The sequence below is a fragment of the Anoplophora glabripennis genome, unplaced genomic scaffold (genome assembly GCF_000390285.2).
Source record: "Anoplophora glabripennis isolate ALB-LARVAE unplaced genomic scaffold, Agla_2.0 scaffold880, whole genome shotgun sequence".
In the NCBI taxonomy this organism is placed as follows: Eukaryota; Metazoa; Arthropoda; class Insecta; order Coleoptera; family Cerambycidae; genus Anoplophora; species Anoplophora glabripennis.
Genome location: NW_019417423.1, coordinates 90840 through 107640, shown reverse-complemented (window position 1 = coordinate 107640; position 16801 = coordinate 90840). Strand labels below are relative to the sequence as shown.

At 32.8% G+C, this 16801-nt stretch overlaps 1 protein-coding gene across 1 annotated transcript; it reads left to right on the top strand.

Moving 5' to 3' along the window:
* Nucleotides 1–3075: 3075 nt before the first annotated feature.
* LOC108911898 lies at nt 3076–15953 on the top strand. The gene is made up of 20 exons (XM_023456274.1): nt 3076–3314; nt 3750–3875; nt 3936–4095; nt 4209–4394; nt 4873–5063; nt 5278–5446; nt 6006–6184; nt 6247–6400; nt 6528–6663; nt 7416–7602; nt 11267–11500; nt 11581–11706; nt 12308–12467; nt 12534–12719; nt 12929–13119; nt 13512–13680; nt 13860–14038; nt 15181–15334; nt 15421–15553; nt 15647–15953. The coding sequence occupies exons 1-20, from the start codon at nt 3096–3098 to the stop codon at nt 15864–15866; spliced, it is 3459 nt and encodes a 1152-aa protein (XP_023312042.1). The 5' UTR covers nt 3076–3095; the 3' UTR covers nt 15867–15953.
* Nucleotides 15954–16801: the final 848 nt, after the last annotated feature.

Genomic DNA, 16801 nt, shown 5'->3' with positions numbered 1-16801 from the left:
GAACGCTATGTCGGGACAATCCTAGGAAAGAAAAAAAAATTGGAAACGGTCAAAAAGTGCCCCACACGTTGAAAATACGGCTCCGTATAAAAAAAAATAAAGACTTACTTCCAACGAACACTTGATTTGGTTGATGACGGCGTCTTTCTTCACGACGTGGATATTTCGGTTGATGATGGACTCGTTGCTGGGCTTGGACAGTTGCTCTTCGATCCACTGGACCACCACCTCGTTTTTGTCCCATTTGTAGCTCTGATTATTGCGAAAAAAGAAAACACGTTACATAAATAAACCAGGGTGTTAGAAATTTGACTGCCTCAATTTTAACAGACGATCAAATACATTCAAATAAACAAAAACCCCTTATATGACATGGGTCCCTAAACTCAACCATTCCGAGAAAAGAATTATCAAAATCTCCAACTAGATGTACAAAAGTCCGATTAATTAAGGAATATCGACATAACTGCGTGCATAACATGTTTATCGATTTTTTAACTTCTTTCATTCGTAATTACTAAAATTCGAGCTAAAATTTAAGCACAGCACTATCTTCGTACTACAAAACCGATACATTTTATTTATTTAAAAACTGGAAAAGGATCTTCTTGAAATTTATTAAATGTTTGTACAATAATAGTTGTTTACATTTTTTCCGTAGGACAAGTCTGCCGCGTGCACACGTGATACGCACCAGCTGTGTAGCATTAGGTTAAGCGCTGTTGTCACGTTGTGATGAAGCTCCCCAATATTAATACTCGCCGTATTTTGAAAACTGTTAATCTTACGCCCCTGTAATATACGACTTTTTTTTTCATTTGTGATTACACTATCTTATCTCATGCTGAAGTAACGGCAGTCGAACTTCTTCATTTGACCAATAACATATTTTAATTAATTATGTCCCCGAACAATTTTATTATATCGACGGTAAATTTCGTTTTGTTCCGTTTCAAAAGGTCTCCAAAATGCCATGTTGTAATAATATTTATTGGTACACAAAATATCCCTCTTTTTCCTCCCTTTCGCAATTGTAATATCAATGATTGATAGAAGGTGCCTATAATAAATTAAAATTGCCTGAATCGCACCAAATTCCGCATTGCTTCACTGCACTGATAGGCAATTTGTCGACAACTGAAATTTATGGCCGATCGCCCAGTCCCGCTGCGTTTGTTCGTCGTTTGCCCGCGCGCGCATTCTCCAACTTTTAATCATTTGAGTGATCACATTAAGCACGCTAAACGTTTAAAAGTTTTTAAAAATGTGCTAAAAGGCTTTTTACTCGAAAGTTGTTATTATACTTGAGACAAATTTTTTATGGTTTAGTTTGTAAGGCAAAATTATTTTGACAATTCCTATACAAATTTGTATTTTGTCTTAGAGGAAATAAAATTATTATTATTATTAAGAGCCTTTGATTTTATTTTTTTTTCGGGTTGTTTTATAAGTAACACGTATAATTCGTATAACACGTATATGGTGTTATATAACTGTATAGTTTTTTTTAAGAAGAAAATACATTGTTATATTAACCACTTGAGGAATCTTTTGTAAGAATCGTTCGTATTTAATTAATTATATTTTTTTAGGACTTATTCTGTAATTTTATTAGATAATTCCGAAATTCTATTCCAAACGCTGACTTTGATGGATTATCGGAAGTACTTAGTTTAGACTGATATATTTTTTTGTATATTGCACTGAAGAATTATGTAGGTATTTTATATTATTGCACAATCATTAGATTATCAAAAATACAGATTTTTCTCTTTTAGGGATATTAAACATTTTCGTATTTTCGTAACTATAGTACAAAATAAAAATAATGTTAGTTTCAGTTTTTAATCTTATAAAATCGTGTGCCATAGCCATTATTTTAATCTAGCCCTGGAAATGGTAAAATAGTATACAGTGCTGTCTCTAACTAATAATAATAAATATATTCCAGAATGTTCAGACACGTAGCTGTTATTGTTTTTCTGGGCTATGCTCTGGCTTTTCCTGAAGCCAGCGGAAGGTCGAGAAGGAGTACGACTGAAAACCCCTTAGTAACTACCCCTTTAGGTCAAATAAAGGGTACGGTTATGACTTCTAGGCTAGGCAAACCTATATACGCATTTAGGGGCATACGCTACGCGAAAGCGCCAGTAAATGAGCTGAGATTTAAGGTGAGATCATTTAATATGCACATATACCATTCACTGTCTGCTTGTAATGAGTATTATCTGATTGCAATGTTAATTTGCTCATAAATAGACCAAGGGCGTGAAGTCTTCCCACTCAACGCTAAGGCGCTAAGGGTGCGTTTACGTGGAGTGTTACAATCTTAAGATTACGAGATTAAGCTCTAGAGAGGCAGGTTTGAATCAACGTAATGCGCATTTTGTTTTATTTTTGGACTTTTTTAATTAAATCTAAATAAAGAATTGACAATTTGATAATCTTAAAAGAGTGGCAGATCTTTCCCATCCCAACCTATTTTTCTGTTTTTATGAACATTTTTAGAACATTTTGTTGTAGAAATTAGAAAATTTTTCATTTGTTTCGTAGCCTTAAGTAATCCGAGGGTGCCTAAGATAGACCCAGAAACTGGTAGTCAAATAATTAACCATAAATAAAAAAAGTGTTGTGATACTCTGTTTTCAAAAACCAGTATTACGTTACTTTTTCATTGTGAGCATCCAAGTGGGTCGGTCACCTTATATTATCAGGTCATTTTTAGATTGGAAAAAATCAATTTTATTTATTATTCTTAGNAATTCCGAAATTCTATTCCAAACGCTGACTTTGATGGATTATCGGAAGTACTTAGTTTAGACTGATATATTTTTTTGTATATTGCACTGAAGAATTATGTAGGTATTTTATATTATTGCACAATCATTAGATTATCAAAAATACAGATTTTTCTCTTTTAGGGATATTAAACATTTTCGTATTTTCGTAACTATAGTACAAAATAAAAATAATGTTAGTTTCAGTTTTTAATCTTATAAAATCGTGTGCCATAGCCATTATTTTAATCTAGCCCTGGAAATGGTAAAATAGTATACAGTGCTGTCTCTAACTAATAATAATAAATATATTCCAGAATGTTCAGACACGTAGCTGTAATCGTTTTTCTGGGTTATGCTCTGGCTTTTCCTGAAGCCAGCGAAAGGTCGAGAAGGAGTACGACTGAAAACCCCTTAGTAACTACCCCTTTAGGTCAAATAAAGGGTACGGTTATGACTTCAAGGCTAGGCAAACCTATATATGCATTTAGGGGCATACGCTACGCGAAAGCGCCAGTAAATGAGCTGAGATTTAAGGTGAGATCATTTAATATGTACATATACCATTCACTGTCTGCTTGTAATGAGTATTATCTGATTGCAAATTGAATTTGCTCATAAATAGACCAAGGGCGTGAAGTCTTCCCACTCAACGCTAAGGCGCTAAGGGTGCGTTTACTTGGGGTGTTACAATCTTAAGATTATGAGATCAAGCTCTAGAGCGGGCAGGTTTGAATCAACTACTAGCCTTAAGTAACCCTAGGGTGCCTAAGATAGACCCAGAAACTGGTAGTCAAATAATTAACCATAAATAAAAAAAGTGTTGTGAGGAATTTGATACTCTGTTTTCAAAAACCAGTATTACGTTCCTTTTTCATTATGAGCATCCAAGTGGGTAGGCCATCTTGTATTGTCTGGTCATTTTTAGATTGGAAAAATGAATTCAATTTCAATTTTATTTATTATTCTTAGCCTCCAGAGCCGGTAGAGAAATGGGAGGGCGTCTATAATGCCACTGAAGATGGTCCACTTTGTCCACAACCTACCACGGATCCTGTATCAGAAGACTGTTTAATATTAAATGTTTATTCCACCAAGGTTAGTATTTAACATGAACCTTCGGAGGCGTTATAGTAAACATTGTTACAACTTTTACAGCTTCCGAAGAGTGCTGAAAATCCGAAACGCTCTGTAATAGTCTACATACACGCTGGAGGGTTTTACAGTGTCGGTTCTACCAGTTATTGGGCTGGACCCAATTATTTTATGGACCAAGATATCGTCTTAGTGACCATCAATTACCGCTTGGGAACTTTAGGTAATATCACTCTTATAAATCTTTAACTAATATCTTTTTTCACGTGACGAAAAATATTATTTAAAAAATGTAGATCCCGATGTATTAAAGGGTATGTGTATTTAACATATTAGGTTTCTTGAGTACCGGCGACAAAGAAGCCCCAGGGAATAACGGCTTGAAAGATCAAGTCCAGGCATTGAAATGGGTGAAACAAAACATCGAGGCTTTCGGAGGGGACCCAGATTGTGTCACAATCATGGGTTATAGTGCTGGTGCGATGAGCGTTATCTTGCATATGGTTTCACCGATGTCCCAAGGTAAGTTCATAGTTTTGTATAATGAGAAATCTTCATTAGAAACCTTGTTTTAGATATTACTTACGTTAGTATGTCGTCTCTCTCTATTAACATTTATTTATTAATTATAAATTCTAATTAATTACATTCGTGGCATAGTAAATTTATTTGTCTAACTACCAAACAAGATTGATGTTATAATTTTTTTTAAATCATACTTCATAATTAAAATAAAATTGTATACTTAGTACGTATTGCTGTAGTAATAATCATTGCAATATTTATAGATCTGGCCCAGATAAACCTACTTATAAGTTATACGTCATATTTCATATTAGGTATTATAAATGTTATTGCAACTCAATGCCTACTGGCACAAACTATTACTTTCTACTTACTGGAAAAGAACGAACTACAAATATCTAATTCAGTGCTAGATGTAGACATTTAGCTCTCAGAGTAGTAGTTTCCCACAATATCATTAGTTAAAAATTTATAGATCTATTCCACAAAGCTGTTGCAATGAGTGGATCCCCTCTAGGCAATTGGCCTATTCTACACAATCAACTGGATCTGGCCAAAAAACAGGCTAAATTTGTAGGATGTCCAGATGACACCGCTATCAATATCGTAAAATGCCTCAAGACTAAGCCATTCAACGAACTGGGCGAATCTCTACCTAAATTTAAGGTAAAATTGATAGGCTTCTGTAAAAACTAAACATTATCTTTGTTTCAATTTTATCAAAATTTGATTGAAAATTAACCGCTAAAATGATATTGAAGGTTGTAGAGGATCTGCAACTTCAAGTGTGTAAGTTATAAAGGAATCTGTCTAAATACCGAGCCTTTTACAAAGACAGAATATATTTTAACTTAATTAATACTTATTTGTGTTCTTATAGGAATTCGCAAATGACCCCTTCATGATATGGTCTGCTGTAATTGAACCTGACTTTGGCCAACCACGATTTTTGACGGCTCATCCCATCTATCTCATACAGAATGGTCAATTCAAAAGAGTGCCGCTTATCACTGGATTAACAGCGGATGAATTTGGACCCAAGGCGTTCGGTAAGTATATCTGTGTTTTTTTTTCAGGGTTTATATGGGGCGTAACTATGAATGAGGGTAATATTTATATAGAGGCTACCTTTGACCTTGAGGAAGGCATATCATAAGTTTGTTTTCTCAAATTTTGTTGTGTAACTGATTTTTTTTCAATAATCTGTTTCTTTTCTGTAATTTTCATACCCATACATTGATGCCGAATCTGATAATTTTACAATGAAGATACAAACACACCACACTGCCATGGTTGTTAATTAACTTTAATCTATTTTTTTGAGAAAAAATAAAAATTGAAATTTTTCAAAAACTATTGACTTTTGCTACAGTTTAGAGACAGTCAAATTTACTTTGCTTCGAGGCTATCCACATGTTTCATATTTAGGACTTTACATACACAAAACCTAACCTGACTTAAGCAAACTATCCTGTTTATTTTTTTTTTATTAAATTGGCTATCTATAGACTTAAATTTCCTTACATCTTGTTCTGTCACCTTTCCAAGGGAATGTATCAAATTACAATTAGCCATATAAATTGCTATATTCTCTTGACTTTTCTTCAGCTGTAATAAACAACGAAACCCTGACGAAGGAGATCAACAGTGAATGGGAGAAGAAAGCTCCAATTGCCTTCCTCTACGAAAGGGATACGGACTACTCAAAATCTATCAGCAAGGAGCTAAAAACGTTCTATTTGCACGACAAACCCGTGGATCAGTCCCAGCTCACACCTCTGGCTCAGGTGTAGTAAAATATTTCATTGAAATTTTGTGGTAATTAAACCTTTTTTATTTCTCTACTTAGCTGTACGCGGACTCCGTAATAGGATTTGGGGTGAACAGAGCAGCAAAACTGTTTGCCGAGTACAGCAATACTTCCGTGTATTACTACCGTTTCAGCTATCAAGGCCGGTACAGCCATTTCTACACGCCGGAGAGCAATAACACTGTTCCTTATGGTAAGTGAAAGAATGTAACTACTCGTTTTTGTTTATTTTTTGTGTCTAGAAGGGGTTTATTTTTTCGTTTGTTTAGTTTTTTAGGGGAACAAAAATAAAAATTTGGTAATTTCTTCGCATTTTCCAGGGGTCGTTCATCACGACGATTTGATATATTTGTTCTACGTTTCGAGGTTATTCCCCTTATTCAAAGAGAGCTCTCCAACAGAAGTCGAAATGGTGTCAAAGTTGACGGCTCTTTATGCAAATTTCGCTAAAACAGGGTAAGATACTACGTATTTTAATTAAAAAGGATCGTTTTCTCCGAGTGTCTTTTAAAGTTAAATTTAAAGTTTCAAAATCAATTCTTATATGCTTAAAATATTACAAATGTGCAGAGTGGACGGCAATATAAACATAAACACATCCCGCAGTATGCCTTTAAGAAACTATTTACACATGAATTAATCACAATTGTTGAGAGTGTTATGTAATATGACAAATAGACCTGCAAATATCCTACGAACATGATCAATTAAAAAATCTTGTACTAAAAGTGCGATTTCTCATCTATAAAAGGCCGGCCTTAAATTTATTCCCAAGTAGGCTACCTGGTGAAACAATCCTAAATAAAATATGGAAACAAAAAGATTTCTTTGTAGAGCTGTATTTTATGTCTCTGTCATCAAAAATACAAGATATTTAAGTTTCACTATGTCACGTATGTATTTTTGTTATTATTTACTTTTAGACATTTCGTTTTTAGTTTTTATTTTGGATAATTATTTGTTATTAACTGTTTATCGGGTATTGTTGTCATGTCATGCATTTGGGGCGTGTACCCCATAGAGTAGTTGTTTCCTGCAATATCGACAATTACGAATTTTGCCTGTGGAGTTAAATACATTTTTGCACATCTAGATTTCTGGCATCGAAGAAAATTGTTTGATATACATTTGATAAGATTAAAAAAATTTATATATGTTAGAATTAGCTTTATTATTACTATTTGAAGTTATTTAATAAAAAATTTCAGGAACCCCATCCCAGCCCCTTCGGAGAAACTGGACAACGTGAAATGGGAGCCGTTCACCCTCAAAGAACAGAAGTACATGGACATCGGGAACAAGCTGCAGATGCAGGAGAAGCTGTACGAGAAGAGGTACGCGGAGTGGGAAAAACTGTTCCCCTTGGGTCAATACTCAAAAAATAAACAAAGCCACTAATCAGATTGTTACGGAGGATATCGTTTTGTTTTCACTTACTATTAATAAGACTTTTTTTAGAAACATACTTTATATACGATGTATATAATTATATTTTTGTGAAATAAAATAATTTCATGTTTAAGTGTCAATTTTTATTTACACTTTTATTGTCTCATGTTGTAAAACAAATACATAGAGAGGATTGACATTGAAAACAAATTCAAAAAACATATATTTCATTAGCTCTTACATTTTTTTTAACTGTATATTTTAAAGGTATTAGGCTAGTTATTCTATTCAAATTTAAAAATATTAAACCTTTAAAAATTCTTAACAAATGAAGTCAAACTATGTTCTTCGATACCAAAAATAAAGATATGCAAAATACATCGAACCCCACAGATAAGACTCCTAATCCTAATAATTGTCGATATTGTAGAAAACAACTACTTTATGGGTTACCTTGCCCCAACTAGTAGGTATTGAATTATACTCCCAATCCCAATAACCAGCAAACAGCTATATACTAAATACATAATAGACTCTTTTAGTGTGACGTCACTATTTAGGCTACAGCACTACATAAAAGACAGCAGACTCGTCCGCTATTCGTCATGACGTCATAATCTATCTATCGTCTATCGTCTATCTATCGTAAACCCGCCAGTGAACGGTTGTTCCCTACGGTTTCAATTAGAATTCTGTGTTAAAAATGACTGGGTGTTCGGCTCCAAATTGTACGAATCATGCGAAAAATGGCTATAGATTCTGTAGGTAACTACTTTTGCTATATAATCATTCAGCACTACAAAAGTCCAACCCAGTAAAGCTCAATCCAACTCCATATAACCTCAAATTCAAATTTCATGTTTTTCAGAAATTTGTACTTTTCTATACTATTTAGGTAGTTTGCAACTTCTTAAATATTTCTTATATTGCCAGAATACCGATGACGATGAATTATTGGATATGTGAAATTATTAATTTTCAAATTGCTTTTATTTATCACGGCTTGGTTGGAAATTTGGTACTAGATATTTTTATTTTCGTTTCAAAGAAAACGAAATTTAGAATTTTATGAATAACCTGATGAATTACACTTGTTCAACTCGTTCATGGATCAATTCGCAATGTAAAATAATAGCTAGAAAATGTACGTGACAATTGATATAAAATAAAAAAGTTGTAGGGTTCGAACGAAAGAAATGTTTGTAAGAAAAAAAAATAATCATTATTCATATTAAAAATGGTCACTAGTATCGTAGAATGAGGAAATAGAATTTCCTCACTCAACGCTTGTTGGAAAATACAATTAGCCAAGGCTAACAAACCAAAGAATATTTATTTTGTGTTTTTTGATACCAAGAAAAATGAGTTGAATATACAAATGACGTAATAATCTACTACTGGATTTTAATAATTAATTGTGGATTAGTAAACGGGGTTTTGAGTGATTATTGATTACGAATTATGCAGGGTCGAACCCCGCATTCAATCCATTTAAAAATTTTCAACTAATTTTCCATATACCTAAATATTAAAGAGCTTACTATGTAAACTGTTAGATAGAATGCTATAGATAATATTATAACTTGCGATAATGCAATATTTCATAATCATAGGCAGTAACACTCAAATAAAAGTTACCTATGAACTTATCTAATTCGCTAAGAACGTATCTGCTCAAATATTAATTATAGGGGTAAATGGTAATGGAGTGAGAAATACTATTTCCCACTCAACGGTACTGTTTAGAAATATGTACATATCAACATTCAAGTCCACCCCTGGCGCATTATCCAAAGTTCCTGGGACTCGTTAATGTTCAAACTAATTCAACAAATAAAGCCATTACTCGTATGCATTGCACGAGATAAAAAGTAAAAATTTTCCCCCTGGGGAATTTTGTGCTGTATCGGTGAGACACGTACAGGGTACAAACAAGGATAATGTATAACATATGCATGGCAGTTTAGTTGTTTAGTCTGTTAAAGGTAAACCACTTGTTTGATACATATGTATAAATGGTTTAAAACTACTTTAAGTAATAGTACGTGAGACGTGTAAAGTACGAATGGTATTTTGTATGATATCAAGGTGTATGTATATTTAAATATTTTTTAAATTTTGTGCATTCTCTGCGTTGAAGGAATATTTAAAAATTTAACAGTAGCTGAAGTGTTTTAAGCTGGCGAATTTTACGTTTAAATGTATGTTCTTAAATGTTGTGAGATATCACAGATAACAATGATTGACGAAGAAATCACGATCTTAGTACGAATTTATAATCATGTCAAAACACACGTAATTTAATACTTCAATCTAATTAAACTACATGCATACTTGCATAAGTAGTTAATTAAAAAATTTAAGGTTATCATTAAAATTGGTAGGTAGTAAATTTGAGATTGGTACCTAACAATATATGTGTATATTATATACAATATAATTTGAATGATGATAAATAAAGAATTGTGTATTCAAGATAATTCAAATTTTTCAATATCTACAGACAATAACTGTAAACCAAGTTGAAAACAGACTTGTTTTTATTAACTAAAACATATTTATATTTTTACTTTGCTTATATTGTTTACTTATTTGTCTCATGATGTTTCTAGAATATGTTCCATTTCTTTCTATCGCATTCTTAGAAGGTTAAATCTTGTTCAATACTGTTCTTATTTGCGGAAATTTCGAGAAACAACGAAAAATATATAAACGCCGTCAAAGCGAGTGTCGGCGGGATTTTTTTGAAAGGGTAAGTTACATTTTGTTACTGAAAAGTGTCAAAATTTGTAAACTGTGTGTATTAAATTGTGCTAAATAAAGGAAATTTGGTATAATATAATATATACAGGGTGTTTATTAAGTATTTGTCGCAACTTTAGGGTGAATCTTTGACTAATTTTAAGATAAAAAAGTACCTTTTGTACGTATAATTGAGTGGAGAATAAGTCAAAAATGACATACAGTGCCATACAAAAGGGTCATGGTTATTTAAATCCAGGTACAACACTGTATGTGGCGCCCTCTAACATTAAGCAAAAAATTCATCTCTTCATCAATATTTCCAGTTTGCCGAATTTCGTCAAATTGCCATGTTATTGAACAAGTCTGGTCTCGTCATGTTATCACACTAACACTTTTGCGTCAGCCATTTCAAAATTTATTTTTTTTTAAATATTTTGTATTTCTATTAATTATTAATTAATAATTTATTAACTCCCTTTACAAGGAGGCCACTAGGAAAATCACCCTCAAAATACAGAAATATTAAGATTAAGGAAAATAAGAATAAAACATATTTGAAATATGTATTACATTATTTAAGAATTTTAGGTACTTACCTATGTGTTTTTCAGTTAGCTGTTTAGTAGATATTGTTGGCATAATTAATTCAATGATAGTTGGGGTGTGGGTATGTACCCCACAGAATATTTATTTACTGCAATATCATCAGTTAAGAGCTTTCTCTACTTAGATTTCTGGTATCGAAAACCATTGTTCGACTTAATTTAATAAATTTTTTAAGGAAAATGTTTGAATTAGCTTAAAGGTTTTTAAAATACAGTGAATGTACAAGATCTAACAATAAAATATTATTTAAAAAATAATAAAATAAAGTAAAGTATCATTAACAGTATTAGCAGCGTGTGATGATATAAAGGAATAACAAAACTTCCATAAGAACATGTTTGTGGCCTTAGTAGTGTGCTATGCTTTAGCACTATTCGCAATAAGTGAGGGAAAAAATGAGGAGAAAAAGAAACATGTAACTGAAAATCCGGTAGTAACTACCCCATTAGGACAAGTAAGAGGTAGTCTTATGACTTCTAGACTGGGAAAAACCATTAACGCTTTCAGAGGTATGCGTTATGCCAAACCACCAGTAGATGAACTGAGATTCCAGGTGAGATTCACAAATTTGAAGCTGAAGTTAAAAAAAATGCAGATGGTGCACTTTTAACTTATCGATTTTTAAACCGCCAGCCTCCGGTGCCTGTGGAAAAGTGGGGGGGAGTCTATGACGCCACCAAAGATGGTTTTCTTTGCCCTCAACCCTCTACAAGCCCTGTCTCGGAAGATTGTTTGATCGTAAACGTTTATTCAACCCAGGTTAGTGTTTAAATTATTTTAGAAAACCTATACAAAAATATACCCTAGAGGTTCACGTCTGGAAAATATTTAACTCTGTGCTACAGCTAGAGGTCAAAATTTTCAAAAAATTGATAGATGGAAAAAAACGACTTTTTTCTGAAGAAAGTTAGAAACATTGGAAAAAATTTAAATACCTACTGCTAAGTGGACTACCTTTAACGAATTTGCAAAATATTTCTCTCTATAAAGCCAGTCTCTTTTTAAATTAAAAAACATTTTCTATTTTGCTTAAGGAGTACTGATCTTTTGTTCTTTTTTTCGTTGTTTAGTCATGAAAAATAAGAATTTTGTTTATTTTTGTTGTTTTACGGGTATATAAAATATTACAATTATATTTTGACAATTATTTGTGCTTGAACTTTACTAATTTGAGATTTCCAGCAAAATATGTTATGAAAGATATTTTAGTAAATATGTTCTCAAGTGTTTTTATTTTAAGATTCTTTAAATTTTTCGCTTTTCAAATTTTTTTGCTTTGGAAAAAACAGTTTTTTTTCGAATTTTCCGATACTTTCTGAATTTTTAAATCTCTTAAAACTTACCGAAAAAAATTTTGCAGCTTCCCCAGGATTCTGAGAATCCAAAACGTCCCGTAATCGTCCACATCCACCCTGGAGGATTCTACAGCTCATCTTCAGTGAGTTACCGTGCAGGACCGCAATATTTCATGGACCAGGACATTGTCTTGGTTACTTTCAATTATCGCTTAGGTTCTCTGGGTAATAAATTCAACCAATTACATATTCCCTATAAGTGATATAAATGTAATTTTATACATTATTTAGGCTTCTTGAGCACCGGCGACAAGGAAGCACCAGGCAACAATGGCTTGAAAGACCAAGTGTTGGTCTTGAGATGGGTAAAACAAAATATCGAAGCTTTTGGGGGGGACCCGAACAGCGTTACGATCCAGGGGTACAGTGCAGGAAGTCGTAGCGTCATTCTGCATTTGGTTTCGCCAATGTCGCAAGGTACGTTGAAAGGGAACTAACGGTTATCTGCCAGTGATGTTATTAAAACGATTTTCCTAGAATTTAGTTAATTATATATACAGTGTGTTAGAAGTGTGACTGTCATTACTTCAGCGTAATATAGATTAACCACAAATGAAATAAAAAATTATGACAGTCAAACTTCAGACACAGGGTGAAACTAATACAAAAATGCTGTGTGTTTACAGGCTTATTCCACAAAGCGATTGCAATGAGTGGGTCGGCCGTGGGCGCCTGGATTCCTCCACATAACCAGCTGGAAATTGCCAAAAAACAGGCAAGAATTGTAGGGTGTCCGGATGATACCAGCGCCAACATCATAAAGTGTTTGAAAACTAAGCCGTTCAAAGAATTGGGAAATTCCCTTTCTCAGTTTAGGGTACGTACGGCATATATAAATACCGAGCAAAAATAGTTAGTAATTTTTCCTTTAAAAGCTGATGTAATTCTATTACGTGTTAAATTAACCAAAATTGGTGAAAAGTCCAGATAAGTAGAATATTAGCGGCATCCTGAAAAATTACTACGAATATTTAAAAAAATTTAGATTTTATTTGTAAATATTTACCTACTTTATTTCTGTAAATTCTCATACTAAAATTACACCGGCTATGTAAATATTAATTTAAATCGATAAATTCCAAGGAAAGGTTTTTTCCCTGAAATTAAATGAAATATTTACAGACCATGTAAATGCTTGGAAATTACACATTAATTTTTTGCGGCGCATATGTTTATTAGTTCTGATTACTAAAAACATTTACCCTTTAGGAATTTGGATACGATCCAGTTGTAATATGGTCTCCTGTCATCGAAAGTGACTTTGGTCAACCGCGGTTTTTGACTGCCCACCCCAACGACCTCATACAAAGTGGAAAATTCCAAAATGTACCTTTTATTACTGGCATAACGACCGATGAATTCGGATACTTCGCGTTTAGTAAGTGAAACATATCTTTGAAATATTAAAATTATTTTCCTACGAATTCATTAATGTTCACAGTAATGATTTGAATATCACTAAAATTCATAACTCGAATTTTATCGTCGCATAAGTATGTATACATATTTCTTGAATTTGTTTTTTAAAATTAATTTTTTATTCATTTTCCTTTCCAGACGTGGTAAACAACGAAACTCTGACCAAACAAATAAACGAAGACTTTGACAAAATCGCCCCAATAGCTTTCATCTATGAAAGAGACACGAATCGATCGAAAAATGTCAGTAAGGACCTGAAGAAGTTCTATTTGCATGACAAGCCTGTGGACAAATCTCAATTCACGGCTTTGGCTAACGTAATTATATTGTTTTACTATTATTAATTATACATGGTGTAACTTTAAATGGGGGTCATGTTTATACAGAGGCTAACTTCGATCTTTAGAAATACATATCATGAGTTTGTTTTCTTAATTTCCGTCGTGAAACTGTTTTTTTTATATTTTTCTTCTTGTAATTTTCATACCCCTGCCGATGGACAAGTTAGTGCAACCCTTTGAACAAACGCTGTTCCAAATAGAAATTGCGAAACATTAAATGTGAATTTTAATAGTACTTACTGTGACAGTAAAATTTTTAAGTCTAAATTTGGACACAAACCTTAACTGGAAATATAACTGCATGACAAGCCTGTGGACAAATCTCAATTCACGGCTTTGGCCAACGTAATTATATGGTTTCATTTTTATTAATTATACATGGGGGGCATATTTTTTTTGGTTTTGTAATTTTCATGTCCCCGCCGCTGGACAGGTTGTGTAACCCTTTGAATAAACGAGTGCGTTAGCCAACTGGGTAAGTTGGAAGCTATGGCACGCATAATAGTCAAATTTAATTTTTCTTGATTATCATACATGTTTTTTTCATTACAGGACACACCGTTACTAAACACCGAGCGCTGAGATTCACAATCTAAACACAAGTGGTTTAAAAATTAGTAACAAATACATTTTATTAAAAACTTCTACATCTGTCAGATTTGTATTTTATAAAATAAGAAAAATAATTATTTGAAAACTTAAGTGAGTTTTACTTACAACATTAGTTAATATTTAATAACTCATGCATACACTTTTAAAAATTAAACAATTTTTAATGTTCAGCCTTTGTCCGCATTTACAAAAAAAATATGATTTTTAAAATAGCATGTAAAATGCAAAATACAAAAGTTAGTTTTATACTGTTGGTTCAAAAAGGTAAAAACTGGAAACACTGATAAACTTGTACATACAATACGAGAGAGCTGTGCAGTGGCGGTGTAGATACGAGTTTAAATGTAAAAATGTAGTTAATTATAACTTGACTATTTATTTCATTAAAAAAAAAGTATTGATAGATTAGCATTCTGGGGAACACATACTATATCACCCCTAAAAAATGAAATATATACATATTTCACATTTTAGAATTTACTTCTGATATATTTTTTTCTGTTTAGTTGTATGCCGATTCGATAGTGGGATTTCCAGTGAACAGAGCAGCGAAACTGATATCCCAGTACAGCAGTGATTGTGTCTATTACTACCGTTTCAGCTACCAGGGACGCTACAGTCACTTCTACCTACCTGACAGTAACAACACCACTCCTTATGGTATGCGAATAAGGACATTTATTTTGTTATCCTCAACTTTAAAATCGGATATAAAAATTGCTTTTTCTTTTCTGATGTTTTTTTAGGGGTTGTCCATCACGATGATTTGATATATTTGCTCTACAATTCGAAACGCTTCCCGTGGTTCAACGCCACATCCCCAGAAATTGAAATGGTCGAGAAGTTGACGACCCTCTATGCCAATTTCGCTAAGACCGGGTAAGGAACTATAAACAATACTGAAAACTAAAAATAAACACCGGGAAAATAAATACATACATTTGTTGTTAATATCAAATGTTTTTATTTTAGAAATCCAACCCCTACATCAACTGACAAACTGGACAACGTGAAGTGGGAACCTTTCACTCTTAAGGACCAGAAGTACTTGGACATCGGAAAGAAGCTTGTAATGCAGGAGAAGCTGCACGAAAAGCGGTACGCGGAGTGGGAAAGGCTGTTCCCCTTGCCCCTTGCCACTAAGCAAAAACCACTAATTAGTTGCGGAGGATATCGTTCTCCTCTCACTTAATAATAAGGAGATCTTTATTTAGATACATTCTTTATTTACGATGTATTACATTATTTTTTTGTGAAATAAAATAATTTTATATTTAAATGTCAATTTTTATTTACATTTTTATTATTGTCTCATGTTGCAAAATAAAAAAGTAAACTACCTAATAATGCTTTGATTGCATCTACAGACGAGCATGTCATTTTTTGCCAGTACTTTGACCCAGTACCCTGTAAATATATTAATAACATTGAGTTTATATAGAGTGTTTCAATTAAAACTTCCCACCTGGAAAATATCGGAATTAAAAAAAAACTGAGACACGTCGATTTTCTTTTCAATGGGGACATGTGATGACGTAAGTTTTGATGTCTTGGAAGCTACCCTTTAGACAGGGACGTAAAATACCCTTAAACTTTAAATAGCACCCTATGTTGAGTGACACCTCAATTTAAAGCTTTTTCAATTTTGCTTACGATGACATACGACTTTTTAGATTTTGGTTTGAATATGCTTACTTACTGCTATTAGAAATATTTTGTGATAAAACAAACTATATAAAATTGAGTTAGTGCTGTTTGTGAGTTATAAATGAAACCAACAAAAGAAACAATTTTTAAGAAATCCTCCTGTCATAAAAAAGAAATAGAGAAATCGTTTTGTAACAAAATAAAAGCTTTAGTCCTATTAAAAGTGCAATATTTGGTCACTGGTACAGATAATAACAGCCAAGGCTAACAAGCCAAGGAATATTTATTTATTTAATCAGTTTTCTGATACCAAGAAAAATGAGTTTTATAAACAAATGATGTAATAGTCTACTACTCGGTTATAAAATTAATTGTTGGTTAGTAGTAGTAGTTTGGATGATTACCAAGAAATGAATTTGCCGAGTCGAACTCAGAATATATACCGTTCATAAAATTTTCCAAATACAACTTTCCATAATA